The 20,038-nt window shown below is 41.8% G+C and overlaps 1 protein-coding gene across 1 annotated transcript in view; it reads right to left on the bottom strand.

The window, feature by feature from the left end:
• Positions 1–6,372: 6,372 nt before the first annotated feature.
• Positions 6,373–20,038, bottom strand: part of ACOD1 (aconitate decarboxylase 1) — a 33,776-nt gene continuing 20,110 nt past the window's right edge. Inside the window, exons 5-9 of the mRNA XM_052650033.1 lie at positions 14,135–14,186; positions 11,644–11,833; positions 9,850–9,939; positions 8,429–8,634; positions 6,373–7,318 (exon numbers count right to left, since the gene is read on the bottom strand). Of these exons, the coding sequence (XP_052505993.1) occupies positions 6,373–7,318; positions 8,429–8,634; positions 9,850–9,939; positions 11,644–11,833; positions 14,135–14,186 (1,484 nt within the window). The remainder of the gene's footprint in view (positions 7,319–8,428; positions 8,635–9,849; positions 9,940–11,643; positions 11,834–14,134; positions 14,187–20,038) is intronic.

The raw sequence follows: 20,038 nt of genomic DNA, 5'->3' as shown, positions 1-20,038 counted from the left end.
CTTTGTCCCAGTCTCATGGTGGGTTTCCTGTCTGGCTGTCTGGCCTATCACATGAACAGTGGGCTAAAGGAGACAAGAGGGAGGAAACAGACGCTTGCCATGACGCTTAGACATCAGATCAGAGCTGCCCAAGCCCTGTCTTGGGCTTTCTCAAGATGGAAGAGCTCACAGGGCTGTCCCTACTCCCCAGCCTCATGGAAGGAAGAGACGTGGGTGCACCGTTAACTCTCTCAGTCCCTCCAAAGTCTCCACCAGCACCATGGCTCTAAAATGCCCTAGCTTTTTAAAAGGAAGCAGCTAGAAAATAATGTGGGGAGCCAGTCTCCTTCCTCCTCTCCCTCCTGTATTTTTTGGCATGTGGTAAGGTGAGGGTGGATGGTGTACGGGGCTGTCAGTGAAGAGGACCCTTAAGTTCTCCCTGTAGACCCATGTTCCCTGATATTTTCTCCTGCCTTCAGCTAGCTCAGTGGGTATAACAGCCAGTATCAAGGTCACCTTGAGTGCTGTCCCCCTCAGGGGAGATTGTCTTCAACCCCTGATATTGGTCTGAAGGAACCTTCAGGGGTGTTAAAAGATAGACTGAGTCATATTAAAAATTTTAAAAGGGTTTAGTGAAGTGAAAGTCACTCAGTCATGTCTGACTGTTTGTGATCCCATGGAATATACAGTCCATGGAATTCCCCAGGCTAGAATATTAGAGGGGGTAGCCTTTCCCTTCTCCAGGGGATCTTCCCAACCCAGGGATCGAATCCACGTCTCCTGCATTGCAGGTGGATTCTTTGCCAACTGAACCACAAGGGAAGCCCAAGAATACTGGAGTGAGTAGCCTATCTCTTCTCAGTGGATCTTCCTGACCCAGGAATCAAACTGGGGTCTCCTGCATTGCAGGTGTATTCTTTACCAACTGAGCTATCAGGGAAGCCTTTAATAGGGTTTAGTTAAGCAAAAATTGATTTGAATCATGTTGCTCCCAGTCTAATAGGTAGAAAGGGTTGTAAGGGGCTGTGCAAAATGAGACTTTTTCTAGACAGAAGGGAGTGGGAACAGGGAAGTTACACTGGGTGAAAAAAACCCCGAACTGGTTATTGCAAGGTTACTTTCCTTAGAGGAAGGCAGAGGTCTATCAGGCAGATTACCAAACTGATAATCTGATAAGACATTCCTGATTCACTGGTTCAAGATTCTATATCTGGAAGAACCAAAACTGTAATTTAATTAAGCCTCGATTTGGTGGATGTGGGCTTAGCATAAACAACTTCATTTGGGGTTCATTGTCTTGGTTTTTGTTTTTAATTGGAGGATAATTGCTTTACAACATTGCGCTGTTTTCTGACGTACAATAATGTGAATCCGCAATAGGTGTACATGTCTCCCTTGGGCTTCCCAGGTGGCTCAGTGGTAAAGAGTCTGCCTGCAATGTGGGAGACATGGGTTTGATCCCTGAGTCCAGAAGATCCCCTGGAAGAGGAAATGGCAACCCACTCCAATTCTTCCCTGGGAAATCCTATGGACAGAGGAGCCTGCCGGGTTACAGTCCGTGGGGTCTCAAACAGTCAGACACAATTGAGCACACATGCCTACACGTATCCACTCCCTCCTGAGCCTCCCTCCAACCCACCCAGCCCACCCCTCGAGGTTGTCGCAGAGCACCGGATTGAGCTCCTTGTGTTATACGGCAACTTCTCACTAGCTATCTGTTTTACATTTGGTAATGTCTATGTTTCAACGCTACGCTCGCAATTCGTCTCACCCTCTCCTTCCCTCACTGGGCCCACAAGTCTGTTCTCTATGTCTGCATCTCTATTCCTGCCCTGCAAATAGGTTGATCAGTACCATTACCCTAGAATCCATATATATGCATTAATATATGATATTTATTTTTCTCTTTCTGACTTTAACTCTATATAATAGGCTCTGGGTTCATCCACCTCATTAGAACTGAGTCAAATGTGTTCCCTTTCATGGGTGAATACTATTCCATTGTTCATATATACCACAACTTCTTATCCATTCATCTGTTGATGAATATATAGGTTATTTCTATGTCCTGAAAAGTGAAAGTGAAGTGAAAGTGAAGGTCACTCAGTCGTGTCCAACTCTTTGTGACCCCATGGACTATACAGTCCAGGGAATTCTACAGGGCAGAATACTGCAGTGGGTAGCCTTTCTCTTCTCCAGGGGATCTTCCCAACCCAGGGATCGGACCCAGGTCTCCGGCACTGCAGATGGATTCTTTACCAGCTGAGCCACAAGGGAAGTCTCCTAGCTATTGTAAATAGTGCTGCAATGAACATTGGAGTACATGTGTCTTTTTCAATTATTGTTTCCTCAGAGTGTATGCCCAGTAGTAGGATTGTTGGGTCATATGGTAGTTTTATTCCCAGTTTTTAAAGGAATTCCCATACTGTTCTCCATAGTGACTGTATCAGTTTGCATTTCCACCAACATCACAGTTCAAAAGCATCAATTCTTTGGCCCTCAGCTTTCTTTATGGTCCAACTCTCACATCCATACATGACTACTGGGAAAACCATAGCTTTGACTATGCAGACAGTTGCCGGTAATGTCTCTGCTTTTTAATATGCTGTCTAGGTTGGTGATAGCTTTTCTTCCAAGGAGTAAGCATCTTTTAATTTCATGGCTGCAGTCACCATCTGCAGTGATTTTGGAGCCCAAGAAAATAAAGTCTGTCACTGTTTCTATTGTTCCCCATCTATTTGCTGTGAAGTGATGGACCAAAGGGCATGATCTTAGTTTTTTGAATGCTGAATCCATGTAATACAGAGCCAGTGATAAGAAAATTCTACATTTATAAGTACTGTTTTTATTATATCCTATAAAATTTGATATGTGGCATTTTTATTATTGGTTAGTTCTAAATATTTTATAATTTTCTCTAAAACTTCTTTTGTGATTTATTTAGAGGAATTGTTTATTTCTAAATTTTCAGGCTTTTAAATTTTTAACAAATTTTTTTTGGAATGTAGTTGATTTACAATGTTATATTAGTTTTGGCAAAGTGAATCAGTTTTACATATACATATGTCCACCCTTTTTTGCTTCTTTTCCCATATAGGCCATTACAGAGTGTTGAGTGGAATTCCCTGGAGTGTATTAGTTATCTATTTTATATATGGGCTTTAAATATTTATATATATTTATATATGTATTAGTTATCTATTTTATATATGGGCTTCTCCCATGGCTCAGACAGTATAAGGATCTGCCTGCAACGTAGGAGACACTGGTTCCATCCCTGGGTCAGAAGGTTCCTTGGAGAAGGAAATGGCAGCCCACTCCAGTATTCTTACCTGGGAAATCCCACGGACATAGGGCCTGGTGGACTACAGTCCCCAGGGTCACAAAGAGTTAAATACGTAGTGTGTATGTGTCAAAACCAATCTCCTGATTTATTATATTGATTTTAACTTGATTGCATTGTGATTAGAGAAAATGACCTGGATGATCCAGTGCTTTCAAAAGTTGAGACTTGCTTTATACCCAAGTATGTGGTCCATTTTTATAAATGCTCTGCGAGGTTTTTATAAGATTGTGAACTCTCTAGTTGTTGAGTGCAGAACCCTGTATATGTCCATTAGATAAAATCTTTTATAGCCTGTTTATTTTTGGTTTCCTTCAAATATAAACTTCTATGGGAGAAATGTTAAAATTCTTTCAGTATAATATTGGATTTATCTATTTCTCTTTGCAGTTTAGTAGTATTTAGATGCATAAGTTTAAAATTATTTTAGTTCTCTAATGGCTTCAATTTATCATTATTTTTTCTAGTAAAGCTTTTTATGCTTGAATTCTTTAATATTAAAATTTTTTATTCTAGCTTTCTTTTGTTAATATTCTATCGACATTTCCCTCATCTTTTTTACTTTCAGCTTTTCTTTATCTTTATGTGTCTTGAATAAAGTACATAACTGAATTTTTAAAATACCTTCCAGTAATGCCAAAAGTAAGAACAAAAATTATTTTTTAAAATGGCAAAAAAATACTTGATCAAATGTGAAAGTTTTGCTGTTCAAAATACACCATTAAAAATACAGTAAGACAAGTCACAGATTGGTAGATAATATTTGTAAAACATGTATTTATTAAAGAATTATGGTCAGAATAGAAAATGAAGTCTTAAAACTCAATAAGAAGACAACCTAATTAAAATAATAGGCAAAAATGGACAAGAATTAGTCATCAGGAAAATGCAAATTAAAACCACAATGAGATACAATTATATACTCACTAGACTGGCTAAAATGAGAAAGACTGATAATTCCAAAGTTTGGTGAAAATAAGGAGAAACTGAAACCATCACACGTTGCTGGCGGAAATGTAATGTGATAAAGCTCTTTTGGAAAACAGTTTTTAATAAAAATAAATATGTACTTACCAAATGGTCCACCACTCCTGCTCCTAGGAATCCACCCAGAGTAATGGAAAGATATGTCCCCAGAAAGACATGTTTGTGAATGTTCATAGAAGCATTATCCACAACAGCCCCAAATGGAAACTCTACCTTCTCTTTAACCAGTGAATGGGTAAACAAATGTGGCAATGGCACCCCACTCCAGTACTCTTGCCTGGAAAATCCCATGGACGGATGAGCCTGGAAGGCTGCAGTCCATGGGATCGCTGAGGGTCGGACATGACTGAGCGACTTCAGTTTGACTTTTCACTTTCATGCATTGGAGAGGGAAATGGCAATCCACTCCAGTGTTCTTGCCTGGAGAATCCCAGGGACGGGGGAGCCTGGTGGGCTGCCGTCTATGGGGTCGCACAGAGTCGGGTACGACTGAAGTGACTTAGCAGCATATCCATACGGTGGCATGCTACTCAGCAATGAAAGGGAATAAAGTACTTTTACATATGTGGAAAAAATCTTTAAACTCTTATGCTAAGTGAAAGAGCCAGACACATAAGACTGCATATTGTATGGTTCCATTTATATGAAATGTTGGAAAAAGACAAAACTGTAGAGATAGAAAGCAAATCATTGGCTGCTGAGGACTGGAGATGGGAGTGAGAATTGATTCCAAGCAGGCCTAAGGGGTGTTTGGAAGTGGTAGTTTTCCAAAACTGAGTTGCAGAAATATTTTCATGACTCTATGCATTTACTAAAACTCATACAATGTAAAATGAATGAATTGTGACAAGTAAAGTAGTTGTTAATAAAACAAACATTTAAAAGAATATTTTCATGGTTGTTGCATTTTTTTAACTGGAGCATTTAGTCCATTTACTCTTTTTGTAATTATAGATATATTTGGATTTTTCCCTGTCATTTTATATTGTGCTTTCTGTTTGTTCTATCTTTTCTGTATTTCTTTTCCCCTTCCTTTCTTACTTTACTTTGGATTATTTTTAGCCAGTTCCTTATTTCTTCTTCTATTAACCTGGAAGTGATACATTCTACTGTTGTTTTTAATATAGTCACCCTAGAAATGTCAGCATACACACTTGCAAGTCAAAGTCTAGAGTTAATAGCTTGCCCTTTACTTGGACAATGCAAGGAATTTAGAATAAATGAACTTTAATAACTTCCTGCTTATGTATATATAATACTAATGTGGCAATTTTAACCCCAAAAGACATTTTAATTGTTTTACACAGTTTAATATTATTTGACCGTCCACATATATGCTATGTTTTGGTTGGCATACTTTATTACATCTCAGATTCTACATCCATGATATTAGTCTCAAATTTTTTTTATAATGAAAGGTGATAGATTGTATTAAGAATACTGCTTTTAGAGTCAAACTGCTTTATTTTTATACTTTTTAAAAAATAAAGCAAAACTAGAGGGATACCCCAAACCATGCCCAGTGTCACATCTAGTCAGTGGCAGAAGCAGGATTTGAAACAATGAAGCCCTTATTTTAAACCCAATAGCATCTCCTCCATTGTGAAGGGATTCTTATAACCCATAGTCTAAGAAGTCTGCTGGTGGCACAACAGACCAGAGCCATCTTCACTGTCAGCAAGCTTTATGTAGAAGTTCAAATCCCTCTCATGCCTTGAGGTTCATAAAGGTTCATAAATAACTCCTCTGAAAAGCTTAAGCTAAATACAGGTGACTTGAATTTCAGCCTTATGAATGCTTTTAAAATAAACCTCTCTGTGTTTCTTGCACATTTATTAGCTTGCCAAAATAGGTAACTGGAACTGTCTTGCAAAATTTACAGGCTAAGACTGCTTCCATATATATCCAGTTCTGTGTCTGGGCTCTGAAGCACTGAAGCCTGCTGCAGTTATTCCCAGGACAGACCCTTGTTCTTTAAAGCAGAGAATTGAATTTCCCCCGATACAAAGTCACTTGGATGTTGTCAAGCCATAGGAGAGATTGTATGATGGAACTGTTAAATGCTAGATAGATTTGGAAGCTATCTTTGGTGGAGAGGCTTCTCTCAGAAGTGTGGTTAGCACAGAGCAATCTTCCAGGTCTTCTAGGTTTTCTACTATCTCTATAAGCCTTTCTACAGTGTGGCAGGACAGCGTCCTGCAGGAATTGGCTCTGAACTTTTCCTGTAGGTCCTTTTGGCTCAGAGGCTTTCTCCAGTGACCATAGAAGGTATCCGAACGCTCTGTGAAGACGGCTCCATCCTTGAGGGCAACACTCATCTCACAGTACAGTGTGTTGAAGTTTGGTAGGTTGTCTCGAGGGTGCTCCAGCTCCACCTTACCAAGCAGCTCTCTCACCTGTGGCCTGTCGATCTGGCGTTTGTGGAAGGCTGGGACAGTGATGACACCGTCGAGCAGCATGGTACAGGCCACATACTGGAAGGAGTGGCGGGCTTCGTGCTCGGATTTGGGGAAGGGCCTGTTCACATACTGCACATCAGGAATTCGAAGCACAATTCTCTCAATGCGGTCAATGGGGAGCGGGGCTTTGTCTGTTACAAGGTGCCTTCTCACAGATGCAGCTGTGTCTGCCACCCAGTGGGTGGCCAAATGGGCAGGGAAACGCTTGAAGGCCACATCCTGCTTCTCCAGAAGCCAAGTGTGTGAATCTAGGTCTGGAAGGACTTTAGGAGAATAGTTGGCATAGAAGGCCCCAAACCCTGTCTCCAAATCCAAAATCCGTTTGTTTCCCTGGAGACCCAGCATTGCCAGGAAAGCAGCTTCCAGCCCATGCCTGGCAGCATTGCCCACGTGAAGTGGCTTGGTCTGAGTGGCAGCATTTGCCATGGGTGCCCCAGCGTGAGAAACAGCAATAGCCAGGGCCTCTTGGCACTCTGTTACGCTGAGCCCAAAAAACTTAGATGCGGCGGCAGCACTCCCCAGGGTTCCCACCACCGAGGGGGGATGGAATCTGAAAAGCAAAAGAACACAGAGGTGGAGACTTACAAACTTCAGCTGCCAGGGGGCGGTATAGTACAGTGGTCAGGAGCTGAGCTAATGGAGCCCTAAGGCCTACATTCAAATCTCAGCTCTTCTTCCTATTAGCTATGCGATCTTGGAAAAGTTATTCAACTTCTCTGTACCTGTTTTCTCTTACATAAAGTGATCATCATCATCATCATCATAGTAAAACTCCCTTGTGAGTTTTGAATAAACTCGTATAATTACAACAGGGCCTGACCTATAGTAAATTACTTACAAATGGTACTGTTATAGTTGGGCTTCCCTGGTGGCTCAGCTGGTAAAGAATCTGCCTGTAATGCAGGAGACCTGGGTTTGATCCCTGAGTTGGGAACATTCCCTGGAGAAGGGAAAGGCTACTCACTCCAGTATTCTGGCCTGGAGAAGTCCATGGACTGTATAGTCCGTGGGGTTGCAAACAGTCGGACACGACTGAGTGACTTTCACTTCACTTTCACTGTTACAGTTATTGCCCAGAAAGCAAAAGTTGTTGATTGCTGAAAGCCTCCGTAAGTAACTGTAAAAACTCAATAGACACTGTGAGCGCTCACTCAATATTCTTATTTACTCCTCCCCCAGAAGGCTGGAGCAAATGGCAAAATAAATATTAGATTGAACCATGTGATACAGTCAGCGTTGGACCATTTTTGATCTGTGGGTTGAGTAGTCAGGTTTAGGGTATTCTGTTCTCATTCGTCTAAAGGACCCTAGAAATACCAAAGTATATTTCTGCTTTGAGATGAGCTGAGGGCTGTCCGGAGTACCCGTGAAGGCCAGCACATCATAATCACCTTGGGGTGAGGGAATCCAGATCTGTTTATGGTCCTGGTTGCTCAATTGGCTCTCTAAACCCAGAGGAGACTTTTCACTAGCACTTCTGAGATCACACTTTTCTATATGGAATAAACGGTTTGATACCTGGTTGAGTGGACTTAACTGCCAGCACTAATGACAACAGCTTCCACCGAGCCAACCTCTATATCAGAAAGCTCCACAGAGAGAATGACTAACAGATGGAGGGAAGGTGGCTGCCTCAGGAGGGGGCACACTTTCTCCATACCTCTTTGGTATGTCACAGGCTTCTTTGGAGAAACACAGTAATCGGCCTTGCACTTCAATACCAACATTGAAAGCCAGCAGCAGGTCAAGGCCAGAATACTTTGGACTTGGTGGCAGGGCTTCTGATAGAGCCATGAGGACAGGAAGGACAGCTCCAGAAGGGTGGGTGGCAGGGTGCCATGTGTCATCAAAATCCATTGAGTGGATCTGTGTGAATAGACACACAAACAACAACCAGAACCTAAATGTGTCTCCCTTCATGTGATGGCTTTTGGACCAGCCAGGGTTTATTTCAGTAACAACCTTGTTTGATGTGACATTTTTAGATCTGATCCTCTGAACATTAAACCTATGAACTGGCTGTGATTCTTAATCACATGGTTGGGCACTAGATATGCTGTCCTCTGGCCAGATTAAGTGGGACCTTCCAGAGCAGCTAGTGAACTGCAAGGAGCTTGGGTCTTACTCAGGGGCCACCATCGGAAAGATCCATACCTATAAACAAAGCTGTAGAATTAGGTAGCTTCTCCTCCCTCCCTCTTTGACCTTTCAACGAGTCACATGAAGAGTTTAATGTCATTTATTCCATATCAGGCCATATTTCCAGAGCCCTTTTCATTATGAAATAATTTCAAATCTATAAAGAAGTTGCAAGAACTCTTGAACCCAGATGAACTATTAAGCTATATTTTTAGATCTTTATTTTCTGCTATAAGGTTTTATTCCTCCTCATCCCAGTCACTTGCTTTTTCCTTCCATGAAATGGTAATAACCAGAAGTTCAATTTAAAATAGGTTTTTGTCTCGTGGCTGGTGCCTTCCCCATGGCTTACTGGATGTTTACTTGTGGATGCACTATCAGATTTGACTTTGGATATTCTGAACTACTGTCCCCGTAAACCATGAAAATATCTCAGATATCCCAACAAGTTCACGTCCAAATTATATCTTATAGACTGCTCCTGACACACAGAAAAGGCACATAAATTGTCTCTCAGATGAGAAGTCCTGATTTTTGGTTCAGAAGAAAGAGACACCAGATGGTCATTGTTTCTATCTTGATAAATATCTGCTGATTGAATGAAAGGCTGGTTGCTAAATAGAAACTGATACTGGCCACAGCAGAAGGGATTAAGAAGGAATTGAGTCTGGATATTTAATTTAGAGTTGAGATAACTTAGGAGCATTTTTATCAAAATATTTCCATCTTATTTCCTCTCCTTCACAATTTCAAAAAACATCAACTCACTGTAAAAACATGAAATTTGAAATTACAACATAGGAGAGAGGGCAGGCCCCTCCACCTCTCTGAACTTCAGTGAACTCATCAGTAGAATATGAAAACTGGGAAATTTCTGAGATATCTTCTGGCTCTGAAATTATTCTGATTGTTGAACAGTAGAAAAAAAGGAAATCTCCTTACAGCCACACCGTTAACGAAAGCAGCATAGGTTGGTGGGAGCCTGAGTTCTGGCTGGCCCCAAACAGTGCTGGATACATTGGAACTATAGATCTGGAATGAAAGAATATCAATCAGTGATACAGGGTATGAATCCACATGCCAAGTCACCATTTCAACAGCTGTTCTTCATCTTTGGAGACACTACTTTATTACCCCTTATTGAGCCCCTTTTGCTAGATTGAAGCCCTAGTTATTGGATTTCTCTCTTCCTTGTAGAAGAAAAATACAACTTTCTCCATGGAAGGGAGAGGAGATGCTGTCACTTAATCCCAGATTGTGATCCCTAAGGGCACCAAAGAATGAAGTCTGAATTTACTCTTATTTACTCCTTGGAGATAAACACTACGAAAAGGTGGACTGGTCGTCTCTATCAAGAGTATTCTTTGGTGCGTGGGCGCACACCTCCAATGTAAACACCTGCAGGATGGTCCAGGCTTTTCTCCAGAAAATCTTCAAGTCTTTGCAAGAACAAATGGCTCAGGGCAGGTGCTATAGCTGCCAAGACTCTCAGGTAAAACTGTGCTTTCAGTTATAATAGTAATCAACTTGAGACATTGCTAGCCTTAAGATTAAGACTGGTATGAAGACAGTAACTTAGTAAAGGACGTGGATGTATATTAAGCCTCAGGTAATATAAAGCATAGATGTACATATGTGAGAGCTGAACCATAAAGAAGGCTGAACACCGAAGAATTGATGCCTTCAAATTCTCATGCTGGAATCCCTTGGACAGCAAGGAGATCAAACCAGTCAATGCTAAAGGAAATCAAGCCTGAATGTTCATTGGAAGCACTGATGCTGAAGCTGAAGCTCCAGTACTTTGGCCACCTGATGTGAAGAGCTGATTCATTGGTAAAGACCCATATGCTGGGAAAGATAGAGGGCAGGGGGAGAAGTGGGCAACAGAGGATGAGATGGCTGGATGGCCTCATTGACCCAATGGACTTGAGTTTGAACAAATTGGCAGTGAAACACAAGGAAGCCTGGCGTGCTGCAGTCCATGTGGTCGCAAAGAGTTGGGCACGACTGAGTGACTGAACAACAACAACAAATACAGCATCAGTTCAGTTCAGTCGCTCAGTCGTGTCCGACTCTCTGCGACCCCATGAATTGCAGCACACCAGGCCTCCCTGTTCATCACCATCTCCCGGAGTTCACTCAGACTCACGTCCATCGAGTCAGTGATGCCATCCAGCCATCTCATCCTCTGTCGTCCCCTTCTCCTCCTGCCCCCAGTCCCTCCCAGCATCAGAGTCTTTTCTAAGGAGTCAACTCTTCGCATGAGGTGGCCAAAGTACTGGAGTTTCAGCTTCAGCATCATTCCTTCCAAAGAAATCCCAGGGCTGATCTCCTTCGGAATGGACTGGTTGGATCTCCTTGCAGTCCAAGGGACCCTCAAGAGTCTTCTCTAACACCACAGTTCAGAAGCATCAATTCTTCAGTGCTCAGCTTTCTTCACAGTCCAACTCTCACATCCATACGTGACCACAGGAAAAACCATAGCCTTGACTAGACGGACCTTAGTTGGCAAAGTAATGTCTCTGCTTTTGAATATGCTATCTAGGTTGGTCATCACTTTTCTTCCAAGGATAGAGAAGCATAGAACTGGAAACCAGCATGCTATATTCAGCAGGCGCTCTCTCTAAAATGAAGAGTAGAGCAGTAGAACAGAAATGCGTATCCCTGGATACATCTCACAAACAGGTGTGTGTGTACACCTGGCTTCAGTTCTAAAGTAGACATGGAGCTCCTTACTTTACTGTATCCACTGGCTTTGTGAAACACTTCTGTGCTGGTTCCCAGGAGCCCCACTCCCAGAGCATCCAGAACCATCCTCTTGCTCCGCTGAATGACACGATCTGTCAGGTGGCCCACCTTCAAGCCGTGGATCACTTTGGCAAAGCTTTCTGTGACAGACTTTAAAGGCAGGAGTGTTAGAGGAGTGCTGCAATTGCTCTGTATTCACACACTTCCTTTCTACATGAGCACGCAAGGTACTTCTGCATAAAGAGTGTGCTGCACTACAGAAAACCCAGTTGGTCCAATTAAGTTCAGATCCTAAAAAGTGACGTGTAGTGAACACATGCACGAGGCAGAGGGGTGTGGAAATGGACGATGGCCAGTTTCTGTCCTCAGCTGAGTTGAGGACACAGAGTAGCAAGCAGATCGTGGCCACAGAGTGTGGTGGGCTTTGGTGGGCTCAGGAAGAGACTAAGAAGGGGAGGAGAGGAGGGATATCTGGCCCATCAAGTGAGCATGCCTGGCCGTGGAGGAAGTCCCGGGGACTTTCCTGATGGGCCAGTGGTTAAGACTTCACCTTCTAATATAGGGGGTGTGGGCTCGATCCTTGGTCAGGGGGCTAAGATCCCACATACCTTGGGGCCAGAAAGCCAAAACATGAAACAGAAGCAATATTGTAACAAATTCAAAAAAGACTTTAAAAATGGTCCACATAAAAAATAAAAAACTTAAGAAAGAAAGATAGTAGGGTACCCCAGCAGACCCCCTGACGAGTCCTGAGCACCACCCCATGTGCCAAAGAATAAACGATCTCTTTGCGGCCCCTGAGGAAGGGAACACCAGGAAAAAAATGTGCAGCTCCTCAGCCGTCTTTCACCTTGGGCCATCTATTTCTAAAATATCTTTTTGGCCTTGATTATTTTCCTGGCATTTACATCTGTTCTTAGTAAAGATGCTATGACTAATGCATAAATTATGGTACAATAAAGAACTCAGGTTCAATCCCTGGATGGGGAAGATCCCCTGGAGGAGGGCATGGCAACCCCACTCCAGTATTCTTGCCTGAAAAGTCCCATGGACAGAGGAGCCTGGTGGGCTACAGTCCATAGGGTTGCAAAGAGTCTGATATGACTGAAGTGACTTAGGACACACTCAAGCAGTTATTTAATAAATATTTCACGAGATCTTGCTATGTGTCTGCCCTGTGCTAAGCAGTCTAGAATACCAAACCAAGATATTATGGTTCCTACCACAATAATACTTATCTTCTCCAGGGGACTAAGGACGGTAGACAGATAATTAGAAAAGCAGTATGGCAACATCATAATGGATAATTGCTAAACTAGAAGGTTAAAATTCCATGAACTTAAACTGATTCATTTCTTCCTATTTTTTTTAAATCAGAGAATTACATCTATTCTTGGCAAAACATTGATGAGAAACAAAATGCATTTAATTAGACCATCCAGAGGCTATGTGAAATATTGAAATGACATTTTTAAGGTAGAAGCAGGTAACTCTTCAAAGGAGAGGAACTGAGAAAGCTGAGAAGAAAAGGAAAGCCAGAAAAACCAGTTTAAATAAGCCCCATAAAAGGAAGCAATACCTTGAGCATCATGTTGTTCTAAAGAGGAGGCTTGTCTCCGGAGTGAATTGGGGAGAAATTTGGGTGCCGGTGACTGTTTTTATATCTCTCCCTTCTCTCAAAACCATTCTCTTTCATTTTTTTTCTAACTTGAAAATTTCCACTATTTCAACACCTCCTAGCTAAAATCACTTCAACTTCCTCTGTAAAGAGTTGTTTAACTTGCCAGTAAACTAACTAAATAAACCTAGAAAGTACAGTAGCAATGATCAAATGAGTCCTCACAGATATCAGAAAAGTACATTGATGGCAAAACTAGGCATCTTGTGCCTAGATGCTATCCATCACAATCAGAAAAATAGTCACACTCTTTTATATAGGTGTTCTCAATTTTGTCCTGGGGAAGTAGACATGGATTTTTGGAAAAGATCAGCAAAAAAATAAAATAGAAGTCATAAACTAACTTACAATATTGTAATGAAAATTGAAAAAAATTAAATGTCCCCCAAATGTGACTTGATTTGAAGAGAAAAAGTTAAAATTTTACATAACCTCCTTCTCCTTCTGCCTCTGTAACTCAGCTTGCCCCTTGCAAAATCTAGATCGTGTAGGTCACATAGTCTCAGAAAGTGGGAACTCGCAATACTAGGAACTGGAGTTTATCTCACTCACTCTTGTCCTGCTCTTTGCAATCGCCCAGCCCCTGCAAACCTGCTTAATCACGCCTGTTTGTGTAAAGGTTAGGCATCCTCCTCCCCATCTTGACCACTGTTCCCATGCTCCTGAAACCCCGTAGTTTAAACCAGCCTATTAACAGCTAGAGTTGCCCACTACAGTCTGTTTATAAAAACTCTGTAAACCCTTTGTTCGGGGCTCAGAGCTTGGAGTGTTAACTCCCCTGGGCCCGCTGGTGTAATAAACCTGAGTTCTTCAACTCTCCGAGTGTGGTACTTGGTTTCTCGAGTACTAGTTTCTGCAACAGGTTAAGTGAAATATGGCATGCACAGTATTTAAGGAGTACTCTCATTTTCCCCTTTCATTTCACCTCTGCTAGTCACCATTGTCAGGGACAAATATGCCTTCCAGAAGTTTCTGGTTGTCTGAGATTAAGAACCTAGAAGGGCGTTGAGTGTTTATCACAGTTCTTCTCAGATGTTCCCTTGTTTGCTCCTGAACTGCGTTTTTCAGTACATGCAGATCACTGGCTCCTGGTCCTCTGCCTGGTTTCCGGGATCTATTGCCGGCCTCCCTGCTATGGCCCAAGTGGACCTGAACACAGCGTGTCTGGGCCTTTTTGTTTATAATCAGTCACTTCAGGTTAGCTAGTCTGAACCTAGCTCTGGTCCTCTAGGGAATTCTTATTACCCTCAGGCTGCCTAGTTCTGCGCCACTGGTTTGTACAGGGGGTACCAGAACTTAGGTTGAGCTTGTGGTTGCAGGTGAAGTGGCAGAATTCTTCTTTGAGGATGATTGCCTGTTAATTTCAGAGGAAATCTCCTAGAGCCTTGGGGTTCTACCTGGATCCTGTCACAGAAGAAAGAATTTGAGACAAAGAGAAACTAAATGGTTCTGCATAAAAATTCAAACGGCTGTCTTTCCTGCAGTCAGTGTCTCTCAGAGAAGAGGTTAAGTGCTTTGCTTCTCTTGGTTGGGGCTCTGAAGACACGGTCAAGGCACTAGGAACCTCTGTGGATGGCTGGGGGTGATACCTTGGTTTTAAGTCAGAACCACACACGGGTTGGGGGTGAGGCTGGAGCTGGGCAGGTAGTCAGCAGGGAACCCCATGTTGGAAGGGCCCAGGCAGACAAAAATTAACAGCAGTGGACCCAAATATCTAATTTGAAGTTTTTCTTTGCAATATAATTGTTGTTCATCATTCTCAGGAAAGTTTGCTACAGACTACAGCCTATGTCAGCCGTGCTTTGGGGAGTGAAGGCAGGGTGATCATTTATGTATAAAGAAGGCTGGGGGCTACCAGTCAGAGAGAGAAATGACCAGGAGCAACATGGAGGGGTTATCCCAAGTAGTTAAGGAAAATTCAAAGGAGGGGTATCCAATTGTACCTAGCTGAATGATGCAGGGAAGAGAGACCAGAAAGGATGACACTGGGGCATGTTTGGATTCTCTTAAGCCAACTGCTGACTAAAGTGGGCTTCCCAACCATGGTCCAGACTGGGGAAACCCAAAGCCAGGCTCCGCAGTGGCATGCACAGTGATTGTGAGCATCAGGGTACCATTTCAGACAATTTGTTTTGTATCACTGGACTCCAAAGCCAGGTTCCAGTGGACGGGTGAATTTCTGCATCTAGGAGTAAAGTGAATATTTGGGTAGGAAGGGCAAGATAGGTATCTGGGGCCATCAGGATAGACCCCAGCAAGTAAGGATAATCACATCATAAGATTTTGTGACGCATTGCTTGATAGTCTACATAAATTGGTGTTAAGAGTAATCTGATTGAGTTGAAAGAAACAGTTATCTAGTTTGAAAAACACTCAAAATAATCCTGAAGCATTATCTCAGTTTGAAATTCTGGAGTTTTCAGCTTACTGGTGAGTTCTGTTCACAGAGCTGAAAAATGGACTTCGCAAACTTGCAAACACTCAGGCAGGCAAAGTTTATTTTAGAGGACAGAGATACAAGGCTCTCAGCATTGACCCTGAGAACCCCCAAAGGTGGGAATGACGGTAGTTTTTATTTCTTTATTAGAATTGATCTGTTTGTTTTTGATTGGCTAAGGGCCAGATACATGTAATTTCTGACCAATCAGTTTAAATGTTGCTTTGTCCAGCTTGTCATTTTTATGGCTTTCTTGGATCTCCCAGTTTCTCAGTTTTTCAAGACACTGTGATGCCATCCCTTGACCCTTTCTGAAGATCTCAGAGCATTATTTAGGGGCTAGATGTGTGTTTAGGAGCTAGATGTGTGTTTAGGAGCTAATTGTCTACCTGGAGTTTTTCTCCTTGATAAACTGGAGAGCATTTTATGATTGTCTTGTCTTGGGTCTGAAAGGTTTATGACCCTCCAGACCAGGGAGGCATTCCTCTGAATGTCTATAATCTGAAGCAATAAATATATCTTTTAACGGAGCAAAATGCTTGTGTGAGAGAATTAAAATTGAAATTAGAAGACGAACTGAGGCTCTGACTTATATACTGACTGTGTAACAATTTCTACCTCAACTAGATATTTAGAGAAAACTCCTAAGACCACTTTTACATGAAAGGGAAGAATGGATTATAATGGCTTCAACCACCTCACCATGGAAGAACTTTACAAAGTGATGATAAGCTGTATAAAGTCTGATGAGCTTTGATGGAAGTGCTGTCATTTAACTTTTCTGGGCTCACTTTTTGTCACTTGTATTGAATTTGAAGGTATGTTAGTTCAAGTTATTTGCTTGCTTAATTACTCTGTGCTTTTATGGAATAGTGACCAACTTAAAGACTAAGGCCTTCTGTAATTAGAGTCACTTTCTAGTTATTTAGGGGCTTAGATGATAAATTGTAGATTGACTGACATCTCTCTAATCAAAAACAATTGATGGCTTCCAGTTGCCTCTTGCTCTTTGCTCCAAGTATTAATAGAAGCCAGATTATATTTAAAAGCAAATTTGATCTTCCATCACTGTCTGGAGGGGAAGCAGTGTAGAGAACATTCCCATGAAAGCTCACATGGGGAGGAGCTGAAGCCTCCTGTTAACAGTGGATTTGGCCATGCATCTCTCCATAGCAAGCCTGGTCTTCAGAGACCTGGCTGGCAGCTTATTGTTGTTTAGTTCCTAAGTCATGTCCAACTCTTTTGAGACCTTATGGACTGTAGCCCACCAGGCTCCTCTGTCCATAGGATTTTCCAGACAAGAATATTGGAATGGATTGGCATGTCTTACTCCAGGGGTTCTTCCTGACTCAGGGATTGGACCTGCCTCTCTGGCATTGGCAGGCAGATTCTTTTCCATTGAACCACCACTGCAACCTTCAGAGACCCTAAGCCACACCTCCCAGCTAATCTGCTCCAGGAATCCTGACCCTCAGAAGTTGTTAAGATGATGAAGGTTTGTTCTTTTAATTGGAAAAGTCTCCAGGGTAATTCATTACAATACAAGACAATACAAACTCCTATCAGTACAAACCTATCAGTAAGCTTTACACATGCTCTCAGGATCTGACCAGAGTTCTCTCTTCATTCTCACAGTGGGCTTAGCATCTCCTTTCTACCCAAAGAGCCGAGGTCTTCATGCCTTAGGACCTTAGTACCAGTGATTCCCTCTCACTTCTCATGTCTTGTTCCCACACCATATTCCTTTCATATCTAACTTGCCCCACAACTTTCTTTTCTTCATCTTCCCTCTAAGTCAGTGGTTCTTAGCCAGAGATGAGTTGTGCCCCCAAGGGACATTTGGCAATGTCTGGAGACAGTCACCAAGTTGTGGCATCTAGTGGGTAGGGTCCAGGGATGCTGTTAAACATCGTACAATGTACAGAGCAGCCCCTTACAATAAACTAGTTCAAAGTGTTAATGGTATTGAAATTAAGAAACTCTATCTAAATGTAGAATTACATCTAGAAGTCCTCCCAAACTCCCCAAGTTTAGGTCAACATGCCCATCTGCATGGGGCACAAAGTTTCCCTCTTTATATTCTTTAAGATAGGGAAGTTCCGTTTAGGAAGGGAACTGATCTACCCCCCGAATCACTACATCCAGAATATCATACATAGAAGGTGCTCAATAAATTTTTGTTGAATGAATTAATGCAAACCCAATGCTTTCAATAAGTCAGTCATACTAACACCTGGATGAAATTTAATCCCTCTTTATTCCCAGTGAAAATGTGCAAGGAAGGTTTTTTTTTTTTTTTTTAATGACTGTAGTTTTTATAGAAAGTAAAATACAGTGAACTGATCTTTGTCTTTCTCTTGACAACAGCAGGTCCAGCCATAAGGGATGGCTTGTGAATGTGAGCTCTGAGTAAATCAGGAATATTTGAAATAACAAAACAGAAATGTGAGAATGCAGACTATTTCTAAAAAGGGAGAACCATTGTAATACAGTCTTTGCCCAGAATAGCTGGTTTGTCATATTTGAATTTCAGTTTTCTTTTTTCTGCCTTGCCCTTCCTGTGCAATCTTATGAGTCAGTCTCTGGGTTGTAATTATTAAGTATCATTTTTGGGGAAAGCTTATGTTTTATCAGAGGGCAAGTGGTAGCAACCAGGGTTCCTTTCCCTGGTTAGTATTTTTGTTAATTTCTTTGCGATATTAAAACATACTTAGAATGTTTTGTAAAGGGGAAAACTTTGGAGTAAAGTGCACTTAATTTTCTTAAAACAACAGCAGCACCACAGTAATAACAGCCATCAAAATCTTCAAGGCTTACACCATTATCTGTCTGCCTTTGTTCTGGTTCCATGTTCCCCAGGCCCTAGACAGTAAGATAAAACCAGATTTTGACTTGAAAACGTCAGTAAGGCATCAAGAAAGAATGTCTCAAAGTAATATCAAGAGAATGCTTCACAGAGTCAATGGTTATTTTATGTATGTATGTTCACTATACGTTCTCTCTCTGTGTATGTGAACTATTCTTTACTGACTTATTAAATTTTGGATGGAATTTTCAAAGTGCTCATGAAGGAATTAGGTTCCTATGAAGCGAGGACTTTAAACTGTTGAAGGAATGTGTGGCTGTAAAATCAGTGATTCAATATAATTGACTCGACATACTTTATTGTGAAGACATCTTTCCATTTGTGGAGGCTCAGGGTGGCTATGTTTTATCTTCAAAAGCACCCTACCTCAAAGAAAAGTATTGTCTGTAGTTTTTCTTGTAAGCGCAAAATAGCCTGTCGGTGTTTCCAAGTTAACTAGTAAATACTGAGTGATTATCCATCTGTTGTATCATTGTGCTTACGATGTCGTCATAAAGAACTAAATGGATGGATGTCTTATTTAAAGAAGTCTGGTAGACATTTCAAAAATATTCCATGCAGAAATTGTGTATGCATATTTCGCAGGCAGAATGGATCCTAGGTACTTCCTCCTTTTTTGAAGCTATATTTATAGAATTGTTGTGGAGCTCAAAAGAAATGTGGGTAAACATTTCAACAGCAAAGGTCTAGTTACTAGTTACTTCCTTTCTTAAAAAAATAATTTTTTGTATTTATTTATTTAGTTCTGGTCGCGCTGGGTCTTTGTTGCTGCGCGGGCTACTCTAGTTGCGGGGTGCAGGCTTCTCACTGCGGTGGCTCTTCTCGCTGCAGAGCAGGGGCTCTGGGCGAGTGGACTTCAGTAGCTGTGGCACTCGGGCTCCAGGGCACAGGCTGAAAGGTCACTCGGGGCTTAGCTGCTCCTTGGCATGTGGGATCTTTCCAGATCAGGGATCGAACTCTTGTCTCCCGTATTGGAGGCAGATTCTTTACCTCTGAGCCGCCAGCAAAGCCCTCATCACTTCCTTTTGATGATATTCCTCTTTGACACCAGAGGCTCTTTTTCAGACGATGTAGTCTTTCTTCAGCTCAAGGAGAGTTTCTTCTATTGTTTTCTTGATTCAGTCCCCTGTCTATTCTCCTTCTGAATATCTCTTAGGTAGATATTGTTTCTCTTGCCTTTATCCTACAGGTCTCCACTTGATTCTTATAATTTGCATATTTTACATTCTTAATGCTGTGATAGGATTGCATGACTTGGTCTTCCAAGCATTAAATCAGTCTTCAGTTGGGCCCATTCTGCTTATTTTGGCAATAATTTTTGTTGTTGTTACTTGTTCTCTGGTTAACATTTTATAGGTATTTTCTTATTTCATGAATACTTGTAACTTAATCTCCTTGAAAA

This window comes from Budorcas taxicolor, chromosome 12 (genome assembly GCF_023091745.1).
Source record: "Budorcas taxicolor isolate Tak-1 chromosome 12, Takin1.1, whole genome shotgun sequence".
Taxonomy (NCBI): domain Eukaryota; kingdom Metazoa; phylum Chordata; class Mammalia; order Artiodactyla; family Bovidae; genus Budorcas; species Budorcas taxicolor.
Note: the sequence above shows the minus strand (reverse complement) of the source record. Positions and strands in the feature narration are given on the sequence as shown.